Source organism: Talpa europaea, assembly GCF_964194135.1.
Source record: "Talpa europaea genome assembly, chromosome: 5".
Classification (NCBI taxonomy): Eukaryota; Metazoa; Chordata; class Mammalia; order Eulipotyphla; family Talpidae; genus Talpa; species Talpa europaea.
The window spans coordinates 14,974,951-15,002,819 of NC_140071.1; the positions used below are offsets into that span (position 1 = coordinate 14,974,951).

At 40.6% G+C, this 27,869-nt stretch overlaps 1 protein-coding gene across 1 annotated transcript in view; it reads left to right on the forward strand.

Moving 5' to 3' along the window:
• Window positions 1-345: 345 nt before the first annotated feature.
• Window positions 346-27,869, forward strand: part of LOC311171049 (cadherin-6) — a gene marked incomplete at its 3' end in the record, with an annotated part of 54,125 nt that continues 26,601 nt past the window's right edge. The window contains exon 1 of the mRNA XM_084233604.1: window positions 346-713. Within this exon, the coding sequence (XP_084089730.1) occupies window positions 486-713 (228 nt within the window). The 5' untranslated portion in view covers window positions 346-485. The remainder of the gene's footprint in view (window positions 714-27,869) is intronic.

Below are 27,869 nucleotides of genomic sequence, written 5' to 3' on the forward strand. Positions count from 1 at the left end.
TGTTTGTCTCAGACTTGTTCATGAGGACAAGTATGCAAATAGAATCAAAAACACAAACTTGTTTCTTCTAACTAGATCTCAGCCCTTAAAGTACTCCAAGATAAAACAGCGAAATAATCCACTCTGGCATGTTGACCTAGAGCAATGCCAGGACTTAACAGCGGATGTTTAAGTGGCAGAAAAGGAGACAGAAACAGCAGCTTCCTACTTGGCACACGCCTTCCATTTAGCATATCTGAGAGACCGTTTTCCTCATTTCAAAGCTGATAGCCAACTTATTTTTGTTTTGCTATTCAAAATTCTGTCCTCTTTCATTTGCTCTAAAATTGAATTTTTAGCATCTCTAAAAATGCTTGATATGTTATTCTTTCCAGATATCCTCTGAGACCCCAGCAGAGAGCATTGAGGAAGAAATGAGGCTGGACACGGTGCAGTGAAAAAGGGAGAGGACACTCACTACCCAGAGCCTGGACTGTGTCATCAGAATGAGAACTTACCGGTACTTCTTGCTACTCTTTTGGGTTGGCCAACCCTATCCAACTTTCTCAAGTCCATTATCTAAGAGGACTAGTGGTCTCCCAGCAAAGAAAAGGGCCCTGGAGCTCTCTGGAAACAGCAAAAATGAGCTGAATCGTTCAAAAAGGAGTTGGATGTGGAATCAGTTCTTTCTCCTGGAGGAATACACAGGATCCGACTATCAGTATGTGGGCAAGGTAGGATTCCACTGGGCGCTCTGCAGTTCTGGTTTTATTCTTATATTCTATTAAATATAAATCCCAGAGCTTCTTAATTAACCTGTCCAAAAGTGTTATTAGGGTCTAGGAGAGGGGAAAAACAATTACCTGACCAAGTTTGAAAAATACTAGGTTAACTGTAGTCTTATTATCATCCTTACAAATTTAAAAATTCAAATATGCTAACAGGCACTCCCAAGAAAAGCCTGACAAGTAACATCTAATAAATAGACGGGAAGGAGGTGAACTACTGCCCAATACAGTAAGAATTGTTGCATATCTGGTATGACTTTTTTTGCACTTGAGTAGTTTCAGGGAGAAGACTGGAGCCAGAAGCTGAGAGATGTTAGCACTGCAACAATGAGCGAGAAAATGCTCCAGTTGAAAAGGAAACACCCACAACCATCCGTATAGGATTATAATAAATCCTTTAATTTTTACTTTAGCTTGAAAAATGTGGTCCAGCTACTCTATGAAGTAGGATGTATTAAAAATAGGAATAGCATGATTAAGCTGTAAGGAAAGGAAGGTTCTTTTTTTCTCGTTCTGAAGGCAAATACTCTGAGCTTCAGTCCTTTGGCCAGTTTCAAATTAACTATTTCCTTTCTGACCAGAGGGAGCCCTCTTCCTGACAACCACCTCTGCCTTAGGCTTGGTGGTCTTTGCTACCGCTGTCTCGTTTTGTCCCAAATAATTGGCAAGAGGCAGGCATTTAAATGCTTGTGATTTAATTAATTGTGGCAAGAATCACACAAGAGAAAAATGGTTATGGAATGGTGCTGTTTCCAAATATCATCCAGCCATTTTATTGACTCCAGAGAGTAGAATGAAGAGGCATCAATTATTACACAGCTCTTCCAGATTATGGGAGCTGAGTCAGGGGAACAGCTTGGTTACCCTGTCATCATGAGTTTCAGTGAAATTTTATCATCAGCTCCATTCTTGTTGTGGAATATCCACATACTTTACTGTTTTGAAAAAAACAACACACACACACAAAGATACCGGTTTGATTTTTGCGAGTTCTGTGTTTCATAATGTGGTATTGACAAGAAAAATAATTGCCACACACCCTTTACACAAACTAGGAATGACTTGCTATAAGATGATAAAATGTCTTCATTTATGGTCACAGCTATGGTTTTAAAACATCTGTATTAGGGCATCACTCAAATAGCATTGTTTTGCAGATTCCAAGGGCTGCATGTCCTCACTTCAATCTGTGATCAAATATGCCTGAGTAACTATGTGCAATATTCTCTTTAAGTATTTACCACTATAACTGAAGTAAAGACAACCATGGCTTGGGTGGAGGTAACCAGGCATTTTTCCAGTGGAGTGAATTATTAATGTGGAATAAAATAGGAGAGGAAGTATTCAGCGAAGGGTGAACATCAACAGAGATACCCCAGGGCCAGCCTTGTGTTTGTGTGAATTCACACGTTGTGTGACTGCTGAAGAAAGACAGTTCATTTCCTTGTACTTCCCTCTGTTTCTTTTGTACATTTGATAGCACTACATTCATAGTGGAATGGTTGAAAAAAAAAATCAAATATTCTTATTCTATTTTTTTTTTAATTTTTTTTAATGGAGACATGTTTTATTTATTTATTTTGTTTTGTTTATACATGCACTGGGTACAGTCAGAAGCGCGGGAGGGTGAGAGAATTCACCAGAGCCAGAGCAGGGAGCAGAGCAGGCAGAAGGACCAAAGTACACTGCTGAGGGGAGCAGCGGGCAGCAGGAGAGGTCTGCGCGCCATGTGGGACCCTCCTCTGGTGGCCAGGGAGCAGCCGGGGATCGAACTGGCGCCACAGAGGCAGCGGGCAGCTTCACAACCCAGCGCTCAACCACTGCGCCACCAGGGAGGCCCCAATATTCTTATTCTAAAAGCACTTTCTACAATACAAATAACATTATTGTCATAAAAGATTAATTTTTTTTTATTTAAAGATTTATTTTTAATTTTACAAGTGCTGGGATATAGGCCAGATGCGCGGGAGGGTGAGAGAATTCACCAGAGACAGAGCAGGTAACAGAACAGGCAGACTGACAAAACACACTGCTGAGGGGAGTAGTGGGCAAGACAGGAAAGGTCTGCTACGCGATGTGGGGATCGCTGCGGCCAGCTGGGATCGAACCTGTGCTGCAGAGGCTGTGGACAGCTTCACAGTGCAGTGCTCAACCACCTGCGCCACCAGGGAGGCCCATAAGAGATTAAGTTTATAAAAATGCTCTGTCTAAATACTTGATTCTCCCAACCCTTTTACATTCCAGCCTTCCTGCTCAAATCTCAATGCCATTTTGCATCAAAAATAACAGTATTTTATACCAGATGGTCTCACTCGTAGCAGGAATTTAGAAAACCTAAATAAGGGACCAGGAAAAAGACTAATTAATACAAAGTAAAAATCAAAATCAATAAGCAACTATAAACCAGAGACGTACTTGGGGGGAGGGGTGGAGAAAGGAAGGATTAGGGTCAAAATAAGGGGGGGTGCAATTGTATGGGGAATATAACCAAAATGAAAAGGCATACATTGTGCAAAAATGAAAAATGATGTAAGAATTATATAAAATAAAATATTTAAAAAAAACAGTATTTTAAAAGAAAGGCCGGGATATTTCAGGCTCCTAGAAGTAGCAGTGGATATCATGGCATGACAATAGTTTTATAATTGTGGGATGTGATACCGCCAAACTGTAGACTCAGCAGACCAAGGCTGCATGGCTGTGCTGCCCACCCCATGGTGTGGCCCAGAGCAAGTCACTAGCCTTTCCAGGCACATGTCCCTTAGTACTAAATGCATGCAGCACTGCCTCCCCACGGAGTGGCAATGCAGTGTGACAGGCGCTCGTGGCCTACACACAGTCAGTGCACAGTCTTTATTATTTAATTGGTGAAAAATTCATTGTATATACTCTGTGAAATCAATCCTTTGATTGGACTGGAATATCGCTTTGGACTGAAATATAGATTTTGATATCAATGGAAAAGTAAAATGAGATAATTAACAGATCTCTGGGGGGTGGAAAATGTAAAAGCTAATGGCAAAATGCCTTTGCAATCACTGCTTCGACTTGGTTAGTGGATTTAGACATTTTAATGGGAGCTAGAGAGATTTCCTTACCTCACTATCAACTGCCTCTGTCTCACCTCCTTGAAGTTATAACACGGAGGAGACTACCAGATGGAGAAAAAAGTCAAAGGCATTAGTTGAAGTTGCCGATGCTGCCAGCACTGCCACATTGAATATGTGTATGAAGTGCCCTTGAGGTATCAGTACAGTCTTCCCAACTCCATCTTTCAAGGATTAGACTATAGTGTGTGTGTGTTTTAAACTCAACTAAGAATAGACCAGAAAATAAAAATAAATTTAAAAAAGTATTTGCCCTTCATTTGGGGACAAGTTAGTCTACATTTCATAGGCTTCGAACAAAACAGATACTTGATGAGATTATCAGTTAATGAGGTCAAAAAACTTGAAGGGGGAAAAAAAAAGATTAGAGTATAACACGGTTCAAAAACTTTCTCAATTCATGATGTCCCTAATGTCTCAATTTTTTTTTTCAATTTTTCAATGTTTCAATTTTTTTTGTATCCTTAGGTCCAAAGAAATACCTATTAATTCTGTACATTCTTCTACTTTTTTCCAGTCCAAACCACCTAAGTTTGTATGCTCTCACAAATAAAGAACTGAAAAAAATAGACACCAATTGAGAGAGGAAAAAAAAAATTTTCTTGCTTTCTTAAATAACCATGGTTACTTCCTAGTGGACTGTGTGCTCCTATCGGACACTGCACAACTTCTCAAATTGGACAACATCTCATCATTTCCTTTTCCACTTCATTTTTTTTCCACTGTGCTTGCTTTTAACGGCCAGTGTGGTGTGAAACCAAGCTGCATATGCATGACATCATTAAGGGCATGTAGCGCCACCTGCTGTTGACGCCATGAATAATCTTGAGCTAGTAATTCCCGAGGTGTCAAGTATTGCTATTTCCCTGGAAATTTTCAAATATTCCTGGTGCTCTGTGAGTTCCCTGCTGAACCCCAGCATGCTTCCGTGTGCCGTCTGAAGACCAGAGCACTGTAAGTTGATGGGCCTTTAACAGTGTGTCAAGGCTAATAAAACCTTAAATCACGCTGTTATCCCTGTTAACTAGTTACTCAGAGCCTATCCTGGGGGCCTGAAACTGAAAAGACTGATCTGTACAGCTAACAAATAGAAGTGTGTAGTGAGGAAAAGTAATGGGGTGGATAGAGTAGAAGAATTTTTACATTAGAACATCCGTTTATATTTGTGTTTGTGTTCATTGGTCCCAGATATTTGGGGGTCAATATGATGACAGTGACAGTGGGAGAGCCAGGAAAATGTGAGAATAGACATCGGAGCAAAGGGCTGTCAGGTGAAGAGAGAAAAAAAGACAGGGTCGCGTGAGTGAGGAGAAGCAGCCGGAGACAGTCTGGAGGCTGACAGGACAAGGAAGTAAATGGACAAGATGGGTTTTAAAAAGTGAAGCACCACAGGGCAGCAAGGTTTCCTCTTCTTCCTGCCTCAATGCTCCCCTGAATTCCACTGGGTCCTTTGGCCCGTGTGATTACGCAGAAGCACAGACTTGGCAGCATGAGAGAGGGAAGCATTTACTGTGAATAGAAGTGGATAAATAGTGACACTTCAAACTTGATTTATGAGAAAATCTCATCTCTCCTACTTAAACTGGTGGTGGCAAGCAGGGGCTAGGGGTAGGCAGAAGAAGTTCTGTGTTGGGTAGGACTTTATGAACAAAAGGTATAGCTACAGATACAGAGAAGGAATATGATTCTCTTCTAAAGTGCATGCCCTGGGGACTACTTTTAACTGATTCAGCATAAGCTTGTTCTGCCCCAGGGGAGCTTGTTAGAAATGCAGATTCTCAGGCCCTTCCTGCGATCCATGGAATCTGAATGTGCATTGCAACGAGATCCGCAGGTGAACTACATGTACATTAAAATTTGAGTAGTGCTGCTTTCAAAAATGCTTTGGCCTGGGCCTCACCTCCCCAGAGATTTTGATGTAGTTGGTTTTTTTTATTATGACTCTAATAAGTGGCGAAATTTGAGAACCACTGCCATAGGAGGATATTAGTGGCGATAATTATGACAAAATGTGATCATTTCAGTGATTAAAGTTGGCATCCACAAAGTATTATGAAAATATAAAGAGACTAACTGGCTCTGAGCGTCAGTAGAGCTTCTTGTAGGAGGTGATAATGTTAAGGTGTTCGTTCACTCACTCTGCAAAGGGAGAATTACCAGGACTTCCCAATTAATTCCTGCAGAAGCTGAAGACCAGAGAGCAAAGGAGGTTCAAAGAGTCAGAGATGTTGAGACTGAACAATCAAGACAGCAAAGGTGTCACCAATGCTGACCCGCACAGAAAACAGAAAGAGATGCCTATTTTCTTGTCAAGGGCTACATGGAAGAGTATTTGATTTTATACACAATCTATTTATGTTTATATAAGCCAGAGGTAACCTAATAGAAAAAATAAAAGGGAAGCATCACAATTCTACATTGAAACCCACCCTCCTCCCACTAGCATAATTTCAATTTCAATAAGGTGGAACATAAGTATTTAGATGAGGTTTCCACATGGACATTCATTAATACAATGATGAATATATTTAACATCTCAGTACTATGCCCAACCACAGGCAGGACAGTCGCCACATAGTCATTAAACAGCCCACAGCAACACTTAATTCCCATGTCCTCCACTTCCTCCACAGTGTTCTTTATTCTCTCCTTCAGCCCATTGTATTCATAAGGCTAATCTCCATTAGAAGCAGTCAAGAGGCTTCTGTTTTTAGCAGCTTTCCAGGAGGTCTTTTTCTATGGAATTTGGGAAACTGTGTTCACAGATAGCTTCTGATGTTAGCTTTTTGGAAGTTGGTGATGGTTGTCCTGTGGAGAGCTTTCCCCCAAATGGTTATGCTGCGCTTTCTTTGATAGCATAAAAACTTAGGTTCTATTTAAGGCTCTACTGCACGGATCTTCCTATTATGTCTTTCTCTTGAGTCTTTAAAATTAATGTCTACCCAATTCAAGGAAGCCACTAGTCTCAGGAGAATTAGACAGTAATGTTTTAATGGCCCATAAAAATAAAAGTTGTCAGCTCCATACACCTTTAAAATTAGGGATGAACCGCTATTTGCTCCTATAATTACATGATGCAAATTCACTAAACATGAAGCAATATTTTATTCATTCTGAAAGACCATTTAAAAGATACTGTCATTAAAGTGATGCCTTTTTATATTCCTTTTTTTTTTTTCCTGAAAAGAGAATAAGCTAAAGAGTAGGAATCTCCTAGCCCTAATTTTGATACTGGAATTGCAGGTTTTCAGGCCTAGTCTCCAGTCAGGAAGGGATCCCAGGCTGCAGGGGCAGCGCTGAGTCCCGGCCACTAGACCATCAGGGGTTGGTGTCTCACGAAGCCGCAGCAGGAACTTCACAGACGCTCAGGCAAGCTAGTGAGAAGAGGCAGATTTGTTTAGAGAAAGAAAAAGCTTATTGAGGAGATAAGGAACAGAAATAAAGTAGGACTCCCAGACCAGGGACGGGCCTCAGTTCCGTAATTATTCTAAAGCTCCACCAGTCGCCTTGTGATTGGTTAGTTCTCAGTGGTCATTTGATGGGTGATTCAGAGACTCATTTAACCGCTGTTGCAGCATCAGATTAAAGCATCATCGTAGCTACACTTACTAGCTCTGCCTTTTCCACTCTGTTGAGTGCTTCAGGCAAATTATATGATTGGAGCCTTCCAGTAAGCTATACCTAGGTATTATTTATGTCCCTGTTTTACAGATGAGTAAACTAAAGCTTAAGCAGTCAAGTATTTTATCCTGCGGTCTCACAATGCAAGAATCTAGCTGTCAGCCTCTACTGTCTGACCTTGCAAGAGTTCAGTTATATCCCTTGCTGGACACCCACTACTTCACAGAGCCATTTCAAGGCACCAATGAAAAAAAATAATAAAACCAGTCCCAGCACAGTCATCGGTATCCAATGATTACATTCAACTCAGTGACACAAATACCTACTGAGAACTTGCTGAGAGAAACCCAAAGGGAGAGAAATGAGTTCTTTCTCAAAAAGATTTCTCTCAAAGAGCTACACAAACGATTGCATTTGTTATGCATGTTCTTTTTACTTCTTGATTTTAATTTGCAGAACACATAGGTGATATTCAAGACAGTTACATGTGAGCATTTTAAAATTAGATATGCAATTAGCAATCTTTTTGGTCATCATGATGAAAAAGTGTCTTTTCTTTTTACTTCCCCTGATAACCTCCTCAAAACTTCTGTTCTGGTTCAATGACCTGCAATAATCTTTTCTCCCAGAGTCAAGGCAAGTGCCTTGGGCACATCTTTCTTCTTCATCATTTAAATTTAATGTTCAGTCATTTAACATTTTATATTTCAGCTGATTAGTGTATTTAAGAGAATGTGCATTCAATCGCTCATTGAATGATTTTTTTTAAGACGTAACTTCCCAACTGCCAATATTGGCAGTAATCCTCATTTTGTTTCCAACGTCAGCCAGCAGATTTCACTTTCTTAATAATAAAAGTTGCAATTTTCTATTTGATGCTAAGAAAATGTCCAGTGTAAAAGCAATTCTAAGTCTTAAACTTCCCTCTCTGCACAGTTACTCATGGGGAGAGCAGAACAGTTAGAATGTCTGACCTTGGTCATAAACCCAAAGACAACTGTTTGGCTGCCTGGGTCACACAGCAGAGTGAAATACAGAAAGTCAAACAAGGACCCATTCCTGAATCCTCCAACTTCCACATCATTATGCCTGTGGAATCCTATATCCTTCTGCTTGTAATTCAATTTGTTGAATAAAATGGAGGGATCAAGGTGAATAAAAGAGAGTTAAGGGTTCAGATGCTTTTAGTTCCTTCCCACTGAGTTATTTTACCTCCATGCTTTATGAGTCAAAAAGCTAGAGGCTGTTGGAAGGTCACAGAAATTCCGTAAGCACATTATTATTTTTCTGCCAATACAGTTATACATCACCATACTTTTATTATCCTATCTTAGAAATTAAGAATTCACTAAAATAATATCATATTCAATTTGTATTCAATTTTCCCCAGCACCTTCCCCTGTATCCACTTTTTTCTTTCTCTCCTCCCCCTTAACCTCAAAGCCCTCAAGGTGTTTACTGATGCCCACTAGTTTTCAAAGTGTTTTATATTATCAAATTTTCTGCTATGTAAATGTGCAGTATTTGTTTTTATGGTTCTGACTCACTTTGCTGCACATAATTCTTTCAAATTCCCTCCATTTTGTTGAGAATGTATCACTCATCCTTTCTTATGGCTTTATAATACTCTATGGTGTGGATATACCACATCTTCTTGATCCAGTCACCTGTAGATAGGCATTTAGGCTTCTTGGATGGCCAAGGTATTGTAAGTAACATGCTGTGAATACTACATGCTCATTATAACAAACCCTGCAAAGTCTATCCCACAAATGTAAGTATTTCTTTACTGATTGCCTAAACATGTTTGTACTATGGTAAAACCATGTAAATACTTCATTTGCCCCGAGTTCTTCATTTTCTGCCATACGATGGATCTGCAATAGCAGATGGGAATATAAATCTGCAGAATGCCAACATCCTAGTTTACATTTCTTTTAAAATCAAATCCCTAATTATCATCTTGACTGAATTTGATTTCAAATAAAAATCCCTGACATATTGGTAATCAACAATCAATACACTATTTTTTTCATTGATATAAATGACAAAATTAATCCATACTTTAAATAGGAGAAACCAAGACTATATCATGACCAGAATTATAAATTTAACTTTTCAATTCCCCCGTCTGACCAATCAAGATTAAAAGATGGCTTCTTATGTTCCACACACTTTTACCAAAAAGGAAGTAACTCTTTGCATGTAGGTGTGGACTGCTGGTAGCAAACCCCACTCTCCCACAGGCTTTTGTGTTTCTGGTTATTAAGATGACAACGTAGAATTATCCTCACGACAATGCTAAGTATATGGGTATACTCACGAACCTATCTTTCCATTTAGAATTGAAGAAGCATTTGAAAATACAGAATTCCCCATAAGAGAATAAGACATTTTTTCCTTTTGCCATTACCGATATATAAGTAAATGTAAAAGATATTCTCAAAGGTCAATGTGAGGAATCAAATTGGAAAAAGAAAAGTGGCAAGTCAAAATATTTCACAGGAAAAATATTTCTAGTTTCTTTCAGTTTTCCATTCACAAAGAATATGTATGGCCAAGAAAAAAAAGACATTTTAAAGATTAAAATGTATACATGTAGGAAATATATGAATACATATTTTAGGTGAACTGGTGTGCTTCAGAAGACCTGAGGGCAGTAATGAGGGCATAACAAACATCTTGAAATATCACTCTGGATGTGGAATTTAATGCTGACTAGAGGAAATAGAGAATGGAGTTAAGAAAGCAGTTGAGTTATCTCAGCTGTGGCATTTTCAAATCAATTTGGAAAGAAAATGCTTTTCATTCATTCCACAATTATTCACTGGAGAGTGTAAAGTTAACAGCACTGGCAGGCAGCCTGGCTCTGTTGAGCCCCAGCAGCACTGTGATCACCTGGGTAACATTAAGCAAGTTCTTTCACTCTCTCTGCCCCCACTTGTTCAATTGGTAAGTGGGGGGAGTATTAAAATACACAGAAGCGCTTAGAATGAGGCCTGGCATATCATATCAGTCGTCAGGTACTAAGGTAGGTCCTGCCACCCAATGCCCCTTCAAAGAACAGGAAAGGTGAAGGGAAGGAAAGCCCAAAGGTGCCCAGGTGGGGATTCTGCTGAAGTTCAGTACCTTCTGCTTCTATCAAGTATCATGGGTCAGAAACTGGTGTCAGAGTAGTAGCACAGATGCAAACACAGCTCAACACCAGGGATTCAGAAGGCCAAGTACACTTGAAAATATGAAGTTCTTTTAATGTCTCAACCAAACTAAAAATAAAATGCGTGTTGGTTTCACAATATTTTATGATCCCGGTAACTTTTGAAGACCTTCCTATTAAGGCCATTTAGCATCTCATTTTAAAATATCATCATTTTAAACCACAATTTGATGTTTATATTTAAATTTTGCTGTGAAATATCAAGAGTCTGGTCAGGTCTTATTTTTCACTTTTTAATAAAAAGTTGAATGCATCCAATATTACAAAAATTGACTCATGCACTAGGATTTAAGTTGTATGTAGGTTTTATTTTTTTTTAAAGATTTATTTATTCATGCATACAAGAACCAGGGTATAGGCCAGATGCGTGGGAGAGTAAGAGGATTCACCAGAGACAGAGCAGGGAACAGAACAGGCAGATCTACTGAAATACACTGCTGAGGGGAGCAGAGAGCGAGACAGGAGAGGTCTGCCGTGCCATGTGGGATGCTCGCTAGCCATCCAGGATCAAACCCATGCTGCAGAGGCTGACTGTGGACAACTCCACAGCACTGCACTCAACCACCTGCGCCACCAGGGGATGCCCATATGTAGGTTTTAAATTAGAATTATCATTGTTAAGTTGGAATTAATATTATGATCTCCTTATATTATTTGAATCAAACTTTTATTACAGAAAAATTACTCTTGATTTAATTGTTTGATCACCCTCTATGCTTCACCCTTTTATTAGCAAAATAATTCCTTGTTTAAGGTTGAACTTTAATCTTCAACATATTAAGTAATGTTTTCTATTGGTCTGGGGCTGCTCCTTCAATGGATACTTTAGATACTGAATTTAAAACAACTCTGTAAGACCTAGCCTGTACGTCTTGCTCGTCTTTGTATCCTGCAGGTGCCTAGCACAGATGTGGCACATTGGAAACAGCCAAATATTACTTATCTGAAGTCTGTAAAGTGCAAGGATATATTAGATAGGAAACATTAAATCAAAGTTATATGAAAGTCTTTCCACAGACTATCTCTGGAAACTTCACTTAAAAATGAGATCAATATTTTATAACACAATAGGAGAAAACTCCAGCTTCCTTAGTGCGAACCTGAGAAACTAAAGATAATGCAGCTACATGTGCATAAATGAACATAAAAGTAAAAAAAGAGGATATATAGCAAATGATATGTTATTAGAACTTGTTCAAGAATGCTACAAGTGAAAATCAGACATTATTTAGAGTCTCTGTAGAAGGAAGTTTGAAAGAAAATGAGACAAGCCAAAGTGAAACCAAATTTTTCTTAAAATTCCAAAGGCTACATTATACAGACAATTCTAGTGCTCAGTAAAAGAGATCTGTTAAAACTTGATACTGTTGATTGCAATGATTCAGGAAAATACTACAGAGATAAATATAATAATACAGGGAGAGAAAAATTCTATGTAATAACTAATTCTTTTTTTAACAACTATATATTTTTCTAATCAGCATATTTTGAGTTCTCACAGGAAATAGTCATTTTGGGAAAATAATCTCAATGTTACTCTTTTTGCTATTTATGTTATGAATACAATTCAGAAGAGAAATATGAAATGAGAGCTGCAAAGAAAATTCTGCCTTAAAATACAGCTAGCAAAAATTTACCATGCTTTCTTGTTTTCTTTCCATAAATTGTGAAACATAAGAATCTGACTCATTTCTTTACTTAATCTATAGCCTGAGCTTCTGCTTTTTTCTTTCCACTGAGGGGAGATACCCTCCAGGAAGCAAATTTCCCATTTAGAAATCAAGTAAACAAAAGAACTATAAGAAATTACTTTCTTATCCCATTTGTATCTTAAGTGTCTTATTTATCCTCCCAACTACACGTATTATGTAAAAAGAATAAAAGGGGAGAGCTATTTGCCTTTATGGAAGCTTCTCAAAAGGAAATAGTCTTTACATCAAATCGGGAAAATTAAATGACTTGAGCAAACTTGAGTGACAGTACTTTATTCAGTTTTATCTCCTATTCAACAGTCCAGTCATCACTTAAATGAGTTTTGTTTAAAAAAAAAAAAACTAAATTCACAATTTTAGAGATTAGAGATCTGATTGGTTTTATTAAACAATTCAAGAATACAGTCAGCATGTAGTCTAGATACTGGAAGGGCTCACATAAAATGGAAGGTATTGTAAACAGAAAGATGTTGGGACAAGGTTATCAGCAAAAGAAAAGATTACTTCAGGTAAAGTCACCTTCTCTGGGGGAAGCCTGAGGGGTCTGATCATACGAGTTTCCTCACTAGTGCTAAAGATTAGGACACTCTAGATTGATGGGTTAGGGTGACACTTTTGAGAAAGGTTGAAATGTGAGAGGTATTAAGTCTGGGAAGAACCCCTCATGAAAGACACCATTTGGGGTCTATTCTATTTTTAACAATGGTAAATGGCAACGTGCCATTCAGAATCTTTATTTTCATGCAAACCGTGACCTAATCTAAAGAAGGGGAAGCTTCAGAACGGGAAGGGAGAGAACAGAAAATGCAACCCAGGAGAAAACACCCCCTGACAGGCCATACGCAGCTGGATGGTTTTTTCAACAATTCCTTGCAGGAAATGTATGAGTTAAGGAACTAGTCTTTGCACCTGAGGAGGCAGAGTCTCAGAGGGGTTAAGGGGCCACAGCGCCACTGCCAACAGAGTGACAAAGCTGAGAGAGGATATGGCTTCTTGACACAATGAAGTCTAAGATTCTTCCCTTATGCCACATTTGTAAGGTATTAAAGTAGTAGAGAGTGTTTTGCATGTGGTAAGCAAACATGGCACTAATGCCCCTTCTCCCAGCATCACCATCCCAACAGGTCACATTTCTCTTCACTGATTGTTTTATAGTCAATTCCCTTAAAGCAAAAAATAAAATAAGGAGCTGTTGAAATCATTTACAAACTTATCAAATGATTCCCACGCAAGAAAAACTAATAAATGAGCTCATAATCTTCTTTCATATAATTGCTCACCATTACTTCCTTGACTGTAAGAGGTTACAGAATTTAATTTAATCATCATTTATTGAGCACATACAGGATGCTTGAGCTTTATTAATTTGAATAAGAAACAGTCCATCTCTCAAGCAAACGATGACTTGTTTTATTAAGGTATAATTTAGCTCCTAAGTGTCAACATAAAAATATTATATCCAATATATTTTGTACCTTTGAAGACAAACACATTTTGGGAAAGTCCATTAACTAGTGAGGAACAACTTTTTTATATAATCTCCTATTTGAATCACAGTTACTCAAATGTCTATATTTATCTATTAATATTTTCTTTCAAGTGTATGTGTTAGACAGAAAGAGAAGAGGCAGGGGACTGTGTGTGTGTGTCTGTGTGTCCTTAGAACTGCTAGAGATTACACTGTACGGCAAAAAAGGTAGGATTGTAGCTGTTGAGTTACAATGCCTTGCTAAATCAATGTTTGACTGGGTATCTGGCTCTCAGCATGATTTACCACTGGCTTTTTGAAAATGAAAATGTTAGACTAAGCAGGAGCTGAGACTAATGTCACAGTCTGCCAAGGACCTTGGACTTGAGAGCCCAGCAGCAGCAGTAAACAATGCCTTTTTGGGGAAATAACTTCATGCAGTGAATAAACCAAAAGGCATTTGTTTAATTGATAAATCCCAAACGAACAATAACATCTATTACAGTTTGTATTATTTGTGCCAATAGAATTTACAAATAACTTAGCCTGGGGCCTAATATAATAAATACACTAGATCCAGAAAAGTTTATAATCATGGGGAGTGCTGTTGGCCGTGTGCTATGGTATACACGAGCACAGACTTTGGAGGGAGGCAAATTTTGATGAACCCCCTAGTTCTACTCTTAACTTTGAATAAATTACTTAACCTCCAGCCTCAGTTTCCCTGAAAAATGGAAAAACTTAGGGTCTCGCTGGTGGCGCAGCGGGTTGAGCGCAGCGCTCTGAAGCTGTTGGCAGACCTCTGCAGTGCCAGTTTGATTCCCGGCCAGCCAGGGAGATTCCCACATGGCATGGCAGAACTTTCCTGTCTCACCCGCTGCTCCCCTCAGCAGTGTCTTTGGTCCGTCTGCCTGTTCTGTTCCCTGCTGTGTCTCTGGTGAATTCTCTCACCCTCCAGCGCCTCTGGCCTGTACCCCAGCTCTTGTATAAATAAATCTTTTAAAAAAATGGAAAAACTTAAGATTATCTCCTGGAATCTTTATGATGATTAACTGATGTAACACATGAAGTGTTCTTGCAGAGCCTGATACAAAGTAAGTGCTACCAAGGGTTAGCTGCCTTCCTTCTCTGCTGGATTCTTGAAGGACCAAATGCAGTTTCAGTTCACCTTGAATACCAAAGACAAGATGGAACCACTGCCTGAGTTTCCTACTGCTGCAGTAAAAAATTGCCAAAAATTTAGTGATTTAAAATAGTATTGTTTTACAGTTCTAGGAGTCAGAAGTCTGAAATGAGTCTCATTAGGTTAAAGTCCAAGTGTCTGCAAGGTGTCTTTCTGGAGGCTGTGTCCTAGCTTTTCTGCTTCCAGAGATCAACTTGTGCTCCTTGATTCATGAGCCCTTCCTCCATCTTCAAAGTCAGCAGCGTAGCATCTTGAATACAGTCTCTCTCTCCCTCCCACTGCTTCCCTCCCTCCCTCTCTGTTCTATGATCATATTTCCTTCTCTGACTCCAAGTTTTAACCACCTCTTTCCTTATAAGAACTAAAGACACTAGTGCTTGCATTGGGGTTACCTGGATATTCCAGAATAATCTCCCTACCACAAAATCTCTGATTCACACCTGTAAAGTCCTTTTGGCCATGCAAGGTAGGAATTAGGGGATGGGCTGCTTTGAGAGAGGTGTTATTGGGCCTGCCACAACTATTCTAGCACTGAAGTTTTGTTCATGGAATAGTTACACTGGTACTTTTGTCATTATATTCAAGGTATTGAGTGTAAAAGATGAATATCAAGGGAATTAATAAATTTCTCCTGAGTTTAGATGTAAAATTCTTGTGCTTTTAGCACCTCATCAAAAATTCTCTTCCATATAACACAAAGTCTGTTTCAGTGGTTATTAAGTCTAACAAAAGATAAAAGATTGAGTTGAGTAGGGTCATGTGGAATTTCTGCAAGTGCAGAAACCATTTATGGTATTATTTGAATGTATTTTTAAAGAAAGATGTGTGGGTAGGTGGATGGATGGACAGACTAGGATTAGATTAAGTTAGGACAGGTAGAATTCAAATTAGTGGCTCTCAATGGAGATGGTTTTGTACTCCCCTCCCAAGAGATATTTGGCAATATCCAAATATGGAGATTTTTTTATTGTCCCATCTGGAAAGGTGCTACAGATATCTAGTGGGTAAGGACTAGGGATGCTGTTAAATATCCTATAATACACAGGACAGGCCCCACTCCCAAGAGTTACCCAGTCCCACATGTCAATAGTGCAAAGGTTGAAAAATCCTGAATTAGATAAATCTTTGTAACTTAGCACTTAAAATATCATTTGGTACAGAGTAAGCCTTTAATGAGTGTTCATAGAATTGAATGTAAACATCCAAAAAAAATAAAGCAAATGTGCTGTGAACAACAGTACACAACAGTGGTGTCAGACTGCCTCCCTCGGGTCCTGCTCCATGGGTTGTATGATGTTAGGAAGTTACTTAGCATTTCTTTTGCCTCCATTTCTCATCAGTACAAAGGAGATGGGAAGAGGGTCATGATGAGGGACATATGATCCATGTAATGAGCTCAACAAATTTCCTGGCCCATAGTATAAAGTTAACTATTATTATTTTCCCAAATCCCAGTCAGACCAATTGCTAAATGATGAATCATTTAAGAGAATGTTTTAAAGCTAAAAACATTTCCAATGTTATAAATTCAATCAAAACATTTATATTGCATTCAAGAATGCAGTTGTTTTCAGGGCATTCTAAGAGGCAAAATGGTGTAATAAGGAAAGGTCATAGGGACTAGAGACAATCAGATCCCATGTTCTGTGAGAGCAAAGGAGAATTCATGGGTGCCTCAAGAGCCTATTTAAAATATTGCGAGATGGGCCTGGACAACTGAGACAAAACTTTCTAATCAGTTATAACTGCCGTCATCAAAAACTTGGTGCAAACTCTGGCTGCAACTTATGATTCTCCCCACCTCCACCTGCCACTAATTATTTGTTTTTCTAGATGAAGTGGCTCTTCCTCCTGCCAAGAATGATGTGGTGGGTTGTTCCTGAAACCAAAGGAGGGATTTCATATTCCTGGCTATAAAACATACAACCATACAGCCCTATGTCTATCTGAAGTCATGTCTGCAGCCTTGGGATGGTGTATTTGAAGTCCCAGGGGAAGCAATGGCAAATGTGAGAAAAATAAAAGCAGAGGTTTTGCCCATAATGCTTTGAGGCAACAATGTGGTGAGGGAGCAGCCTCTTCTGACTCCCAGGGCCTTCCTAGGCTTCTCTGGGGAAAGGAGTGGGTCATCCCAAGGACAAAGCAACCCTGTAACTAGGACCCCAGGGGCCAAAACCTAGAGAAGAATCATAGCTGGACCTGGACCAGACATCAAGGGGTCAGTGATGGCCAAGGGGCAGGCAGAATGGAGCTAGTCACCCTACCTGGGACCCTGGAGAACCGAGATCATCCCACCTCACAAAACCTCTGATGCCACTCAGGACAGTAATGGATGAGAAATATCACCTAGGCACCTGCCGGCCAGAGGGCAGTACGAAGATTGCCTTCAGCTCCAAAAGCTCTCCAGTTTCCCTCTGACACTGACCGCATTGGGCTCTTTTCTTAATACACCCAGATGTCATCTTGGACTGGTTCAGGGGCAAGGAAAAAAGCAAAAACCAGAAAGAGTGGGATTTATCTAGAAGTTATCTAAAGACACTACATTATCAAATCAGGAAGACTTAATTGGATTCCACTAAATTATTGATTCAATATTCAATCTAATATCGAGTTTCTAATACTCAATGGAATTAGTGTTTGAGGGATATGCTATTAAAAAAAGAAGACTGCATCTTCCCTTGCACATCTGAGCTTATTTTGAGAAAACATGCAGCCCTGTGACTCAAGGGAATGAGCGTTTCTATTTTAGCTGTCTTTATTACTTTTGTTACCCCAGGCACATACTCAAGGCCTCTCTGATATTCTCCCATATGGAGACTTGAAACCAGGCCATGCACTCTTGTGACTGCTAAGCCATTTTGCTCCCATCAGTAATCTAAACTTCTCCAAGTCTTCCAAAACTGCCAAAGAGTTAACACATTCCTGACTCCACCTTGTCTGATTTACAAGTCCCTTCCATGCTGTTCTCCAGCTTTTTACTTACCTTGGTATCCCTAATATTTAAAAAAGAATTTTCAAATGTCTAATCCCTGCTTTTATTCTGTACCTCTTATATATGAGTCAGTGTTTTCCAAACCTAAATTGCAAGCTTGTAGAAGTCAGATATTAGACGTTTTTTATTCATTGCCTTAGGCAGCTCTTCAGGCCAATAAGTGTTTTCAAATGGTCTTGGTTGACAGTTAAATTATTTTTATTTATGGAACAATGTTTCCGTGAAATGGAGTGTTTTCCATTCGTTTTCCATTAGTTTCTGCAACAGGATGATGCTTGAAATATGGTTCCTGCAACTCCACCCTGAACAGGTAACTTCTGTCCCATCAGCCAGCGTACTTATGATTAATATACTCAATGTTACTTAAAACTTATCTGCTTTTCCCAGAAAATCGGACACAAGTTGACTTTGTCATTGTATTGTGGTTTAATAGGCTATTAAAGAAAAATTTTAGATCTGAGGTGATAAATTCCTCCCTTTGCTCAGATTCGACCCTGTACCTGGTGTTTGGTGGTAATTGCTAAGTTATGTATATTCTTGATACACAGAGTTATCCTAAAATCAAGTGAGGAAAGGGGAGTGTAAGGGACACTAACTAGTTTTAACTAGTTTTACCTTTACCACATTCGCTCATTCATTCTTTGCAATTATTAATTATTGAGGCTCTAGAATACAGCAGGATGTTGGTCCTGAGAATAGAGGAGTAAACCATACAGGTTGGATGTCTTGCTTCATAAAACTTACAATCCAGCTGGGAAAACTATAAAACAGTCATCAAAAAATAAGTAAAATATGCTAAAGGCTAAATAAGGAATAACCTGAGAGTATACAGCAGGGGAGTCTAACCTGGACTAGCAGCTTAGGAAGGCTTCCTCAGAGAGATATTGATTACACAAACCTGATATATGAGTTGGATCAGCTAAAGACGTTCTAAAGGAATTTATGCCAAGAGGAGTCCAGGTAGAGAAACCTAGACATGATACCAAATAATGTATCTTCAAGAAACTAAAATAGGGTCTCCCTGGTGGTGCAGTGGGTTGAGTGCCATGCTGTGAAGCTGTCCACAGCCTCTGCAGCATGAGTTCAATTCCTGGCCGGCCAGGAAGAAACCCACATGGCGTGGCAGACCTCTCCTGCCTCGCCCGCTGCTCCCCTCAGCAGTGTCTTTGGTCTGTCTGCCTGTTCTGCTCCCTGCTCTGTCTCTGGTGAATTCTCTCACCCTCCCTTGCTTCTGACTGTGCCCCAATTCTTGTATAAATAAAATAAATCTTAAAAAATAATAAACTATTATAGAGTCCACTAGAATAAGCAGTGTCAAGGAGAATGGTGGCTGATGGGGTTAAAAGGAGGAACAGACACTGTGGTCTACCTTAGAGGCCATGTTAAGAAGTGGGATGGGGGCCTCCCCGGTGGCACAGCGGTTGAGCGCTGGGTTGCAAAGCTGCCCGCAGCCTCTGCAGCGCCGGTTCAATCCCCAGCCACAGAGCAAGGGTCCCATGCGGCGCACAGACCTCTCCTGCTGCCTGCTGCTGCCCTTAGCAGTGTGCTTCGTCAGTCTGCCTGTTCTGTTCCCCGCTCTGGCTCTGGTGAATTCTCTCACCCTCCCGTGCTTCTGACTGTACCCAGTGCTTGTATAAATAAATAAATCAATCTTTAAAAAAAAAAAAAGTGGGATGGGGCTGTGTCCCAAGAATACAGCTTTTCAGAGTTTCTGATGCTGTTTAAAGTGATTGAGTTACAGAAAGGAAATAGATCAAAAAGGAAATAAGACTGGATGTGTTAGGAGGACCCCATTGCAACAGACCAATGAGAAATAGCTATGGATTAGACCAGGGCAGCAGCAGTAAAAACGAAGACAAGTGGGTTGAATAAAGTAGAATTGACAGGAGTTGGTGGCTTAAGGAATGTGGTAACGGAGGCAGAGAGGAGGACCTAGAATGGCCCTAAGGTAGCTGTTACAGTGATGGGGCATCAAAAAAGGAACCGGGTTTTTTTTTTTTTTCTTTATTTTTTACATCATTCTTCATCTTTAGACAATATTTGCTTCAGGCGTAGTCCCCGCAGGTGCAGTCCTGTAGAATTCAGGTGTAGTCCCCAAAGAATTTCCCTCACCAATGCACGTGCACTGTTGGAGGTGGCCATCCTGCGTAGTAAGCAAAAGGGCCTTGACCCGAGTCTCTAAGGCATGTGAAAACACATGCGTCTCGGAGGAAAACCTCTGGGTGACAGGACTTGGTGTTGAGAGCCTGGAAGTGAACTGCGTACATCTCCACAGATTGACAACAACAAAATAATGAGCGAACTTCCCAGGCTCAGGCTAGGAGGCGATAAGATTATGTGTGTGAGAACTAACCGCCTGGTATCCTACTGTCTGAAGTAAATAGATAATAGTAAGAAAATAGACTAATCATTCATACATGTTATCATTATGTGGTATGCTTTGATGTTACACCTGCTACAATTAAAATAGTATATAATGAGCACTAAGACAATAAAGATTTGCTGCATGCTGGACATGACAGTCCCCCATGTCTGACTTCCCTCACCGTCGCGGTTCAGGCTCGGACTCACTAGAAGTCCACAGTGCACCATCACCTCAGTCCCCTGTGCTCCTCCCTCTTTCCCTCCCTCCCTCAGATCCCTCCCCCTCTGAAAAGGAACTAGTTTTGGAGAGAAGACAGCGCAGTCAATTGAGAAGTACCGAATGCCAGATGTCTTAAGAAACTTGCCTGGGAATTAATTGTATCTTTGACTCTAGATCTCAATAGATTTGGGCATCAATGGCACAAACATAACAGTTGAAACCCTGAAAACAGATGATCTCATCTGGGGGAAGCTTAAAATGAAGACAGACAAGAAGCTAAAACATAGATAGGTCTAAGGGACACCAGCATTTAAGGGGCAAGCAGAAGAGAAGGATCTGGCAAAGCTATCTCTTATGAATTCTGCCTCATAGGCGACAAAATGAAAGCTGAGATAATTTAATTAACGTGTCCGATTAATATGAAAGTCAGAATTAAACCCAAATTTTTCCACCTTCAAAATCCACCTTTTGAATTTTTTATGCTTAGGATGCAAAAACAATTTATAGAAGCTCTTCTCTGAGCTAAGCCTTCCACTGAGCATTTCACATACAATTAATTTTCAGCAACATACCTGTAAACGATTATCATTATTATACTATCACAAGTGTAAGGAAACTCAGACTTGTAGAAATTAACAATGTTCCTAAAATTTACACACATCTAATAGATAGCATAAAATTACACCCCTCAATTTACCTTTCCCAAGTCCATGCTTTTGACATTTGTGGTTGCACTAGTTTTGGCTTCTGGTTCTCAAACATGGGTGCTCACCAGAATTACCTGGAGGGCTCCTTTAAACACCGATTTTTAGACAGCACCCCTTGAGTTTTTGATTCTGGAGGTCAGGGGGACCTGAAAATTTACATTTCCAGTTAGTTCACAGATAGATAATATGATGTATTGGGGAAGGAATAACACTTTGAGAACCACTGCGTTGGAGGAAAGGCAGAACTATCAAACCAAAATAACAAAAAAAATTTCCAAAAGATGACGGCTCAGGTAAGATACCTTTACGTACTTTCTATGTCACATTACAAGATGGCATGCTATAAGATTTTGCCAGAACCCAGGGTCCTTCCAGTTCTGTAGCTCTGCCTTCCCCAAGGGCACTGTCCTCCTCGACAGGTAAAAGCCCACTCACTGCTCACGCACACTGCAGCTTTCCAGAAGAAGAGAGAAGCCGAAAGGAAACACGCTTCTCCTCCCTGAGTGGCTCTGAAGCACCCTCCACAGTCACGCATGTTACTCTGGGAAGACTTACAAGACTGCATAGCACACGCCCAGCTAACCCAGTTACATCATGGGAGAACCAGGGAGAGAAGGTGTGGAAAAGAGTGGCACCTGCACAATAACATGCTACCATCAGCTTTTCAGTTTGTAAAATAATCATAAGTTAGCTTGTGCCAAATCAATAATATGCAAAATAGCGCATCAAAATATGTAATAAAATTTTATCAAAAGACATTTTTATTACCTAATCCTATAATCTTTAAAACAGAATCTACTTCTAATTCTTTCAAAGTTCAGTTTCTTCCTGCATAAACTCTATCCTGCCAGCTCTTCAGTCTGCATGTTAAATATATTTACTAGCATTTTATATATATACATACATACATGAATTTATTAGCATTACCATACATTTACTAGCATTATGTACGCATGAGATGTATGTATATATAGCTTACATACATATATACTGAATTCAGCTAACCTCAATTTGTTCTAATCTGATTGACTGTAGATTTACTTTCTGACCTGAGAATATTCAGCCTATTTAGCACAAAAGTTCGCTCTTCTGTGATTCCAGCACCTCTACCTCAACCCCAATCAGACATCTTTTCACCTCAGCTGTTGTGACCACCCTCCGATACCTCGGATTGGCCACCATGACATTCCAAAAGGCCACATAACATTTGCACAACACTCTATAGTATATTAACTGTTATCCATATTTTCACCTCCACAAAAAAAAAAAAAAAAATCACAGAATTCCTTTGCTAAGCCTGTCTTAGCTGTTACAGAAGCTGCCCTATGTGTGCTGTTTTCTGTGTCAATATGCAGATGCTTAGAAGATTCAGTTTGGTCACTGACTCAGGTACTAACCTGTGACACATGATGGGAGGAAGGGACAGCGTTAGCTAGCTTCCCAAACCACTAAAAATGTGCAATCGGTGTGATATCTTTAAATGGGAGTCGAGATCACATTGAGAATAGGCCCTGCTGGGGTGATGCCTTCCATAGAGCCATGTCTACCACCCCAAATCCCTGTATTTATTTATCAAGGTGTTGCTCTCAAGCAATAATAAATCAAAAGAAAAGCCAAGACCAAGAGTTCCTTCTGAAACAAAATGCTACAGGTACAGTAGTAAAAAGTCCTGCCAGCCCCAGATGAGATGTGACTTTCTGAGAAAAGTGGATAATTTTTACGTGATGGCGAATCGTTAAAAGTGAACCAGATGATTAAACTTAATGGAACAGCCACATTAAACTGAAATTAGTAAAAACATGCCTCGGGCGGCCGGCAACCTTTTATTTGTTGTTGTTTAACGTCTGCCTTTTACAGTGGCCGTGATGAATGACATCACAAAAGAAAAAATCCAATTAAAATCTAAGTGCTCAATAAACTCCTAATGTCTGGTTGTCACCATCGCTTTCTCTAGCACTGATGTCTTATGTTCCCCCTTGTCCCCAAGAAGAGAGAAAAGAACTAGCCCCAGGGGAGTTTAAGGGAGGGAAGGCAAGTGGGGAAAGAAGACAAAAAGGCTTCTGGAGGTTTCTGCTCTGTGCACTTTGTCACAGGCAGACACTGCACTTCCAGGGGGAGGAGGCTAAATTGTTTTATTATCTGACAATGCCTGAGTGAAGAGATACCCCCACCCCGGGCCAGTTTTCAAATATTGATAAATCAGAATTGGGATGTGCACCACAATCCCTGCTCACACTCTGAGCTGGTGTCTCCATCACCCTTTTATATTGTCCCGGGTGTTTGTTCTATAAGTCATCAAAATGGTCTCTCTTGACAGGTAAAAATAAGTTTCTGATTACTTTTACCTGAATAAATCTTGTGACCAGATGTGGTCTTCACCTACTAAGTGTGCAACAATTACATATTGAAAGTGATGAAGGAACTGGCCAAGGGGAGTCTATAATCTAGTGGAATACAGAAGCTAATAAATCACATGGAAAGACAGCAATAGCCACCAGTAGAAGAATACTGGCTTCTGGTAACAGATTTTACCTTAGAGATACCGAGTGTTTGCAAAAATTGGGTTTTCAAAATCCCTGAAACAAAGTTTTCAAAGTCAAAAGAAGAGCATTCTTATGAAGCTAAAATGGTATGAAGAAGCAATTACTCTAAGTTACTTGGGAAAATTCTTGAATGTTCTCAGACCCAACAGTAACAGTATCTTAAGTTTAGGAGAAGCTTTATATTTTATGACACACATACTGTGTTTTTATCCCAAGTTTACACAGAGATGAATGTAGTTGTAGTTAGTCTCTGGCCTTCAAACAATCCGGCCCTGTAGCTCTCACTGATCATTTTACTGATCATTTTCCTTATCATTTTCCTTATCATTTTACTGATCATTTTCCTTATCATTTTACTTATCATTTTACTGATAAGGACCCTGGCACGGGGAGGTTCATTGGCTCAGATCTTAGATTTGGTGAGTGAAGCAGAATGAACAGGCCCCAAACTTGGAGCTCAGGTAGGGTGCCCTCTGCATTGTGCCAGGCTGCTAGCCATGGCAGCCCCAGAGCTAGGATGTGATAAGCAGTGAGGCAGGTTTCGTTACTCATGAGTTAATGAAATAGCTTTTTAAGAGCTCTCTACGGTCATTAGGATTTGACGATGGAGAGTTAAACTTTCCCCAGTGGCTCTTTCTGTGTAATCATGGTTTCAACGTTTCCCGAACAGATCATATTACACAAATCATGGAATGCTCTTGTTTGACATTTTTTATTGCGTTTGTCTCACTTCTAAGCAATTTCTTCCCTGGTCCCATTTATCTTCTATTATTTCTGCCAAATTGCTTTCAAGGCTACTAATTGTGTGAATAATACTCTCTTCCTCACAGTCTGCTATTAACTAGCATTAGCTGTGTGGCATTGGACACATTTTCCTACCTCTAAAAACCAGGAGATGACACCACATCATCTACAAGGCCCCTTCTTGAGCTCAGCTTCTACTCTTCTGACTTTTTCACATGAGCTGTGCGATTCTGGAAACACTCCATAAACTGAGCCTCTGTTTTCTTGACTCTACAGTGATGGATTCAGTTAGCTCATGTTTCCCAAAGTGTGTTGAAAGTGTTTTAAGGGAATACTGATATGGGTCACACCCAAAAAGCATTCTTTGCACAAGAAAGTTCAGAAAAGCTAGATTTACAAAGTCAAGGATAGTTAGACCTGCAGGCACTTAGAGCCTTGACTGTATTAATGGACACTGGGTGGCTCAAAGAAAAAGGCAGAATATGAAGTACTTCCCAAACTTTTTGGATAACACTCTTTCTCCACAGCATTTTGCATAAATGATCTTCTAGGGATACACTTTTAGAAAGACTGGGTTAAATTGTTTTCAGAGCCCCTCTGTAGGGTAAGTAAAAGTATCAGGCTTTTCTGCCCTCCTGCCATTAAGATTGACGATGGATCCGTGCGGTCCTGAATGCATGCCTGATGGCGGGCACCTGGAGTAGGGTGTGGGCATATATAAGTGGGTGCACCTGGGCTAAGACTGGGCTTATAAGGGCGGCGTCACGGGGATGCCAGCAGAACAGAACGAACAGAACAGCAGAGCAAAAGGAGCAGAGAAGCAGAGGCCACAAGAGAACACCAGAGAGCCCAGAAAGACTGAGGACTCTCGGGGGGCTGGGAGGCCTGCCAGCCTCCCGGGCCCCTGGCACCCCTGCCTGCTTGGTGCCTGGTAAATCCCAATAAAGGCCTGCAAAAGCCACTGAGGGCTCCAGGACTCCTCCTTTTGCCCGTCTGCTCAAATTGTAGAAATTCTGCACTGTCCCTTCCTGCCCCTACACCCTCTTTGCTCTGAGAGTCTATTTTCATGTGTTTTTGTTACAGGCTGTGATCCAAGAGCAGGTCCTTTGCCCTCAAGGCAGAGAATTCACCAGAGAGCACCAAGAGTAGGTGACCAAGACAAGGCTTTATCAGAGACTCATGCATGCGGGAACCAGGGCCAGAAAGGAGAATTTAGCCTGGCTCCTTGAAGGAAATTAGGAGGCAATATTTAAAGGGTAGATTCATGAGGCAGGATGAAGGAGGGCAGCATTGTAGCCTGTTCTCGGTTGGTGTAGGGTAAGTGAAAATGATCAGGATTTTCCACCCTCCCGCCATTAGCATTAATGATAGACCCCTGGGTCCTACATGCATGCCCGAAGGCTGGCACCTGGAGTAGGGTGTGGGCATGCATAGGTGGCCACACCTGGGCCGAGGCTGGGCTTATAAGGGTGGCATCACGGCAATGCCAGCAGAGTAGCAGAAAGAACCACAGAAGCGGAGACCAGGAGAGAACGCCAGAGAACCCAGAAAGAGTAAAGACTCACCTGCTGCCCTTCCCTTACACCCCACCCCTCTCCCCCCACCCCGCTGTGACCTGGGGGCCATATTACCAAAAAGGTAAAAAGCTCAATAAAAGCCTGAAAAGCCACAGAGGGCTCCAGGGCTTTCCTTTACCCATTCGCCTAGATGATGGAGGACTTGCTCTGTGCCTTGCTGGCTCTACAGTTGGGTTACGCCCAGGTATGTGCAAACAACTGCACTTCTGGGCGCTCAAACTTCTCCCTCCAGAAAATTGTTGAGATGATCATTAGTCAAGATGTAACCGCTTGCCTAGTATGGTGCCTTGGTCAGTGTGGTGGGCCAAAGTGATTTATTCTACCTGTTCAAACAGGACTTGGGGAACTCAGTCTACTGGCTTGCGATTTCTTTTATCTAAACTGTCTTCTTTTCAGTCACCCAGGACCTAGTCAAGAAGACAGAGAGCTGGTTTACCAGTTACTGTTATTGTCTTGGTTGTAACATAGCCCATACTCTGTTTAGATGGACTTGAAGTAAGGCGGAGATGGCAATCTTCCCGCTAAAAGTAACTTGTCTCCATGTAACTGGCACATATACCTGAGGTTTCAAAACAGTTCACAATTAAAAGCACTTACTGAAAAATTGCAAGTTCTAAAGATTAGAAGATGCCTTCTAACTTTTGCTGAGGTGGGAAAAGAGAACCAAAGGAAGAATTCAGCATGGTAAAAAATAACCTTTGGGGTTAGTCCCCATATAACTCGGGCTAGTTTTCCCAAGTTAGAGCTTCCTCTTCCATGTCAATGATATCTTCAAACTCATTTAATTCAACACTTACCCAGACCCTTCTCAGTGACAATCTTATCAGAACCTCTGTCTGATTAATCTCAACAACAGGGAACTCACTACAGGCCCTCCCCACGTCCCATCCAAAAGCAGAGCATTCCTCTGAGTTGAAATGCCATAAAATGAAGAAGCAATTACCATAATATACATGGAAATATTTCTGAGCATTCCCAGACCCAAAAAGCCCCCTATGAAATCACACCAAATAACACCTAAAAATAGCCCTAACATATAGTAAAAGCAGGAATGATATGATAAATATACAACCTGTAAAAAGGAGAAATAATGTTCATTGTAGTTGCACTCACCAGAATCAACAAGACAGCGAGCCCGTGGAAGGCAGAGAGGTGCTGATGGAGGTGTGTTAGGCTAAGCAGTCAGAGTCTGGGGTGGTGGGAGGAACAGGCTGCTGGGGTGCACAGCAGGGTGAGGATGACCGTCCTTGTTAACGTCCCATCCACTCTGAATTCCCCAGGGCATGCAGAGCATTACACCTTTTACCTCTGCCTGCCTCCCTGCAAAGGTCAAGGTTCATCATCTGCAGGGGCCACTGTGCTGGACACAGAAGGTTTGGCTTCTTAGCCTCACACATTTGCCTATCATACAGTTCTTGGTAGGTGCACAAAACAACCTGTCAACACGCCCAAACCTATATGCCTTTCAAAATTAAAGTCTTGCTTTCCCGCAATCCCTGCAGCCGGTGGATGGTAAGTGAAGTCTCACGCCAGCGCCTCCTGGTCAGTTCCTGAACAACCTCACTTTAAGGCCGGTTGGCGTTTGTGTTCAATTTCCTCTATGTCCAGTGTTACACGCTTACGAGCTTTCTGGAGCTTCTGTTTTTC